Here is a 6164-nt window from a genome sequence, read left to right on the forward strand (position 1 = left end):
GTGTGTTTTAGTGTGTGGTTTATTGCTGTGTTTGTGGTTATGTTTTCCTACCCATGGGGGAACAATATTGGGTACCTGAATATCATAAAGCTTGCATTACACATCTATTACAACATAATCATGACATTATAGCTAAACGTTAGCCGAATAACTGACTTGAACGTGGTAGAGATGTACATTTCCTCTGGATCAGGGCTGTTTCCACGTGGAGCTGGAGCGAGGCCAGCGGGGGTTTGGCTTCAGTCTGCGGGGAGGGAAGGAGTATAACATGGGCCTGTTCATACTGAGACTGGCGGAGGAGGGCCCAGCACTGAAGGATGGCAGGATACATGTGAGTCGACCCAGGGCGTTAATACTTGCTCTCATAAAGAGTGGCTTCTTCTGCCCGTTCTATGAGACTGGGTACAGAACCACGTGTGTGATGAAAGGTGTCTGTGTGAGAGAACCTGTTTTTCTGTGAGAGAGAACCTGTTTGAACTCGTTTAGCCCGTTTGTACTGTGATGTTTATTTATTTATTTTTCATTGAACAATTATTTAACTAGGCAAGTCAGTTAAGAACTAATTCTTATTTTACAATGACGACCTACCCCGGCTGAACACTCCCCTAACCCATCCCTATGGGATGTCATGTCGTGTGTGTGTGTGTGTGTTGTTACCACAGGTTGGAGATCAGATCGTGGAGATCAATGGCGAGCCCACCCAAGGCATCACACACACCCGGGCCATCGAGCTGATCCAGGCTGGGGGCACTAAGGTCCTGCTGCTCCTCAGACCTGGCCTGGGCCGGGTCCCTGACCCCAGTGAGTGACCTCGGACTCAATAGGACGAATACTCTACTCAAACACACATGGAAGAGTGACCATGTTCTCAACCAGAGAATTAGAATCTGAACTCGACACACAGCCTACTCAGACACTTACTGCTGCTTAAGATACACATACGTATAGAAGACTGACCATGGACTAACCATGTGCGTTCTAGTATTGTATTTCTAGAATACTATTTATTCTACTTGTAGGGTCTCAACACTGCTCAAACACTATTACTACTCCTTCCAAAACACACACACACACACACACACACACACACATTATAACCCAGCTTTTACAGTACCTCCCTTTTTTGCATGTGAAGGCTGTTGCAAGCGTCTCTCTTTACCTTTCTCTCTCTCTCTCTCGCTTTATACCGCTCTATCTATCTGGCTCTACCTCTCTGTCTGGCTGTCCTGGCACTGTTCTCTCTCTCTCTCTCTCTCTCTTCTTCCTCCCTGTAGGTGTGAACTCTTCTTCCTCCACCCTGTGCTTCTACATGAAACCAGAGCATCACTAGTGGCCTCACTGCTTTTCTTGGTCTGTCCCTAATAACCTTGGTAAACCACCTCGTTCTCCTCTCTCCTCCTCTTTGCCTCTGTCCTCTCCTTTTAAAATTAGCTTCTGTCTATCTCTCCTCCTTGCCCCCCTCAATCAGAACTGGACAGCTCCTCTCGTGACAGCCCTATGCCCAGACAAGGCCTCGTAGGATGAGAGCTTCTCTAACTGTGACCTGCAGGAGGTGGTCTGAACGGAGGCAGTGGCTCCGGGGATACAAGTTTACTAACTAAGGCCTCAATTCAATCAATCGTAGATAAAGGAAATTGCGCTACAGTACAGCTTCCCTCTGAATGTTAATGCGGTACTAGAGGTGTTTACCACCAAAAGACAAGTTGTTTTTCTCAAGGACAAAACCAATCACGTCCTTAAAATAGAGTTAGCATTCTGAGTGAAACTGCAGTTTTCCTTTATCTGCAATTGATTGAATTGGGGCCTGAGACCCACGCTGGAGTACGACGTGGCTCTAGAGCCCCTGAGGTTGTTTTAAGGTTATTACAGAACCCAAACACTGACGCCACTGAACGCACACGACATCACAAAGATTGAGACCTGGAGAAAGTCGTTAACTAGATGTTGATCAATGGAAGGAGGGCAAATGTTAAAAACGTGTGTGTGTGTGTGTGTGTTCACCGGTATCAACTCTCTCCTGTCCTGAGATGAATAAGAATGGATTTCTATGAGTTGTTCCTCATAGAAATGGAAAACCCCATTTCAGCTCCACTAAGTCCATCTCACTTGCTGGTTCTCCGCTACATCTTTGCTCTCTCAATCACGCCGGTGTTACTCTTATCAGCTCGAGAGGGAAATTGAAACGTCAGCCGTGCGACTATGGAGAAAACCTTGCACCTACCTCCCTTTGATGTCACTGGCCTCCACTGATACATATCTCAGATTCATATTGTCTATTTGACTCAGAAGCTCATATTTGAAAGGTTATAATGGGAAAATAGAGAAAGAAATTAATTGTGTTATATGTGCTCTTATTTTAAGAGATTTTTAAGATACTTCACCACCTTCACATATTGAATATACAATATTTCCCAGACTTTAATATAACTGTCTTTCCAATCTGCTTCAATATCACAATCTGTTTTTTTTTCTCTCAGTTAGCTAGAGGTGGAACCATTTCATTTCGCGCTCACTATGACTCTCTCAATGCCTTTATTCCAGGTATGAAGGAGAAAGTGAACATTTCACCCTCAAGCTTTCCAAGACTCTCTGCATCCGACGAGCAGTCATCCCCCGCTTCTCCATCCTCCATCTCCCTGTCCACCTCAGAGCTGTCCCCGCCCTCGTCCGCCAACACCACTGCCCCCGAAGAGCCCTCTGACTGGGACATGTCCGCTGCTGCTGCCCCCTCCCCCTCCAGGCTGCTGGAGCCCAACAAGGCCAGAGGGCAGCAGCCTCACCACCACAGGGGACACACCAGTCCCAACACCCTCCCCAAGAAGAGTGACTCCATATCCCACAGCAACAAGCATGCTAGCCCCAAGAGAGTCACCGAAGCCCGGGCTGATACCAAAGAGCGCTCCCAGAGCCCCAGGAAGACAGACAGAGGAGACCGAAGCCAGGCAGGGACTGTTGAAAACAAGAACGGGTCTTTAGAGGGAGACGTAAGAAGGGAGAGGAAGGCCCACAGCCACAGCCAGAGAGAGCGCCGGGAGGGCAGAGAGGGACGCTCTTCCAGCCCCAGGAAGACTACCCCTAGGAGGGATCCAGAGGCAGGAGTCTCCAGGCAGCCCTCAAAGGGCCAGGATGAGGGTCAGAGGCGTTCTGGAGGGCAGCAGCATCCCAGCTCCAACCCGGCCTCTGGAGAGGGCACGCAGGGGAGAGAGAGGAGGAGGAGTAATCAGGAGGAGGACCCCACTCGCAGACAGGAGAGGGAGAGCGAAGGTTGGGGAACCAGCGAGAGCCGTAGGAAGGACAGGGGGGCGGCGCCTCATAGATCCCACTCCCAGACACAGAGGGAGAAGGCGCGGCCAGACTCTGAGGGTGGAACCCTGCATCGTAGAGAGGGGGGTCAGAGAGAGGGAAGAGAGAGCAAACACAGAGAGGCGGCGGAGGAGGAGAATCCGAGTGATACCCGGGGTAGCACAAGTAGTGCTGCTATCCAGGAGCACACATATAACGGGAACCCCGGCAGTAAGAAACCGGCCACCATCACCCCGGGGCCGTGGAAGGTCCCCAGCTCAGCCAAGATCCACCCTCATGCGGAGGGTAACTGATGCGTCGTAGACGGACTAACCCGTCCATAACAGATACATACAAGACTTCTACAGTTCTGCTCATCTGCATTGATGATATTTAGAATGGACCAATGAGGAGTGTAGGGGATTGAGGTTATTTTGCATCACTGTGTTACTCCTCATCATCACATTGCCTCCTATTGCATATCAATGCTTCTTTTCACAGTTTGCCTCAGCCAACCTTCCGGGCTGTCTTAATGTTCAAAGTGCAGTCAGTTTGTGGCTCTGCAGTGGCGGTGGGTGCCTGTCTGATGTGAAGGACAGTGAAATCCAATCTGTTTTTGTGCCAATCAGGGACTCGGACATGCTGGGAAGGGAGTTGGTTCATGTCATGTATAATCCTTTCTGTGAAACTCTTTTGTCGGTAATGAAAGGAGGCTTTGATGAAGGATGCAGTTTGTCACTCTGTATGACGGTTTGAAAGATGGGCTCGTATCCAGGCAATCAGTCAGCGTTTTGTGTTCCTGGTGGGATTGATCCACTGCTATGTCCCTGATGGATGAATAAAGAGGTGATGGTGATTACTCCTTGAGTCACTGGGAGATGAAGGGGGTTGGGTTTTCAATCATTGTCTGTCCATGTCCAGTCATGCTCTCTGTGTAGACTCTGAATCGCTGTTATCAGCTTTGCAGTAGATTTTAGATCTTTACGACAAAGCTTTATATGCATCTATCTGATGACCATACACTTGTGGTTAGGTATATCGTTTACTTACTGCTACACGTGTGTTTATTATGAAGCATATTGTAATTTATTGAGATGAAATATGACAAAAGAATATATATGTATATATATCTACGTATTCATACGCTACATTTGGATGTAGTGAGCTAAGCATAGAAATAGAATGTGTAGAAGAGACATAACCACTGAAAATGTAAATGTGTTTTTTAGCCACAGACACCTGTGGGAGTACTTCAAATATTGCTCATGACTACTGTGTTCTAGTGTACATTACATGACATATGCATCACTGTATCAATTGAACTGTGCCGCCATGTTGGATGAGCCACGTAAATGACATATGGACTACTAGATAATTGTGTATGTCAGTCTATGATCCCTATACATTCTATTTCTATCCATTCACAGCCTGTTCCATCCTTAATCCGTGATGTTGTTTATTGTAAGCAGCTACTTAAGGTCTTCTGGCAAAATGTGTATACTGCAAGCTGACAGGTATTTATTTTAGATATTGCTGTAGCTTTGACTGTACGTTATCTCATGTGTATTATTTAGCAAGGCGTTTCCTAATCTAAATGTGGGGGTAAATTAGCTGTATAAAACAGATTGACGTTAAAAGTTGAGACCTTTGCATTTTTTTGTGACACCACAGTTTTTTTTTATTCTAAGGTGCACATCAAAATGTGCTTTGAGTTGTACACCAGTCCAAGATGTTAATATTCAATACATCGAAAGACTACAGTAATACCCAGGTAATACCAAACATTTCCTGGTTTATTCTGATACACTTTTGACTGTAGTGCCCTCTCCTGGAGGAAGTAACGAAACAGAATCAGGTTCACGACTTTACGACATCATTTTAAAGAATTGTTATGATATAGCCAACTCTCTTTTAGGGCATAAATGATGTAGCATGTATGAAAAATATCTACTAAGACCTTACGTTTGTGTGTCCAGCTTAAAGTCTGTTAAACAAAGCAGTCTTCTCTTCCTAGCAACCATGGAAAACAGAGGGACGACATACTGCGTTGAATTATGCACTCACAATATATGGAATAGCTTTTAAATGAAAAGCTATTGAGAAACGGATTCGTCAGCGACGCTTGTCCTGTGGTGTGGTTCAATTCACATTTTGCTATCTCTTGATTAAAATCTTAGAAAAGTATACTGATTTTGATTAACTCTTCACCGTTATATATAGTTTCCCTTTTACATCCTTGTTGTTCATGTCACGTGTGTCTGTATAATAATGTGGCCTTGCATTGCTTCAGCATAACAGCCTTTTGGTCTCTACATTATGTGGTAGTTGTAAATGTTTATAAATTGTACAGCACCTGTATAAATACTTACCTTCATTCCCCCCAAAAATGATGTAAATCGCTCTATTATTTTTTTAAGTAATTAAGAAGAAAATAAAATCGTGAGAGGAAGTAATCTGGTCATGGCATTCTGTTCATGCACTGATAAATAAAGTTTGAAAACATAAACATATTCCTTTGTGTAAAGTGTATTTAATGAATCTATCCTGTCTGCTGTAATAACCAGTGGTGGAAAAAGTACCCAATTTTCATACTTGAGTAAAATGATTTGGTTTGAAATATTTGAAAGTATCAATATAACTGTGCAGCTTTCTTCGCAAATACAATATTCAGAATATATTATAGAATCTGTTTTGAGAAAAACATGATATGCATAGAACAGACAGCTCATTACCAAATGACATTTGAGATGTTTTGAACAGTGCGCGCCAGTAGGCGATCTGTCAGAGGCGCTCAGGTCATAAAAAACATTACGTCAGCTGTAGTGATTGCGTGCAGAGACGCACGTATTGCCCAAAAAGGAACTTCAACTCCCATACATCCC

General features: G+C 44.8%; 1 protein-coding gene across 2 annotated transcripts in view; it reads left to right on the plus strand.

Moving 5' to 3' along the window:
- LOC115167975 (membrane-associated guanylate kinase, WW and PDZ domain-containing protein 3) overlaps window positions 1-5792 on the plus strand; it is a 192016-nt gene extending 186224 nt beyond the window's left edge. The window contains exons 21-24 of one of the 2 annotated variants that reach the window (XM_029722779.1): window positions 194-331; window positions 663-801; window positions 1275-1370; window positions 2542-2651. In XM_029722779.1, the coding sequence (XP_029578639.1) occupies window positions 194-331; window positions 663-801; window positions 1275-1330 (333 nt within the window). In that variant the 3' untranslated portion in view covers window positions 1331-1370; window positions 2542-2651. Of the gene's footprint in view, window positions 1-193; window positions 332-662; window positions 802-1274; window positions 1371-2541 lie in introns of both variants that reach the window. The other variant, XM_029722778.1, reaches the window with a different exon arrangement.
- Window positions 5793-6164: the final 372 nt, after the last annotated feature.

Source organism: Salmo trutta, chromosome 30 (genome assembly GCF_901001165.1).
Source record: "Salmo trutta chromosome 30, fSalTru1.1, whole genome shotgun sequence".
Classification (NCBI taxonomy): domain Eukaryota; kingdom Metazoa; phylum Chordata; class Actinopteri; order Salmoniformes; family Salmonidae; genus Salmo; species Salmo trutta.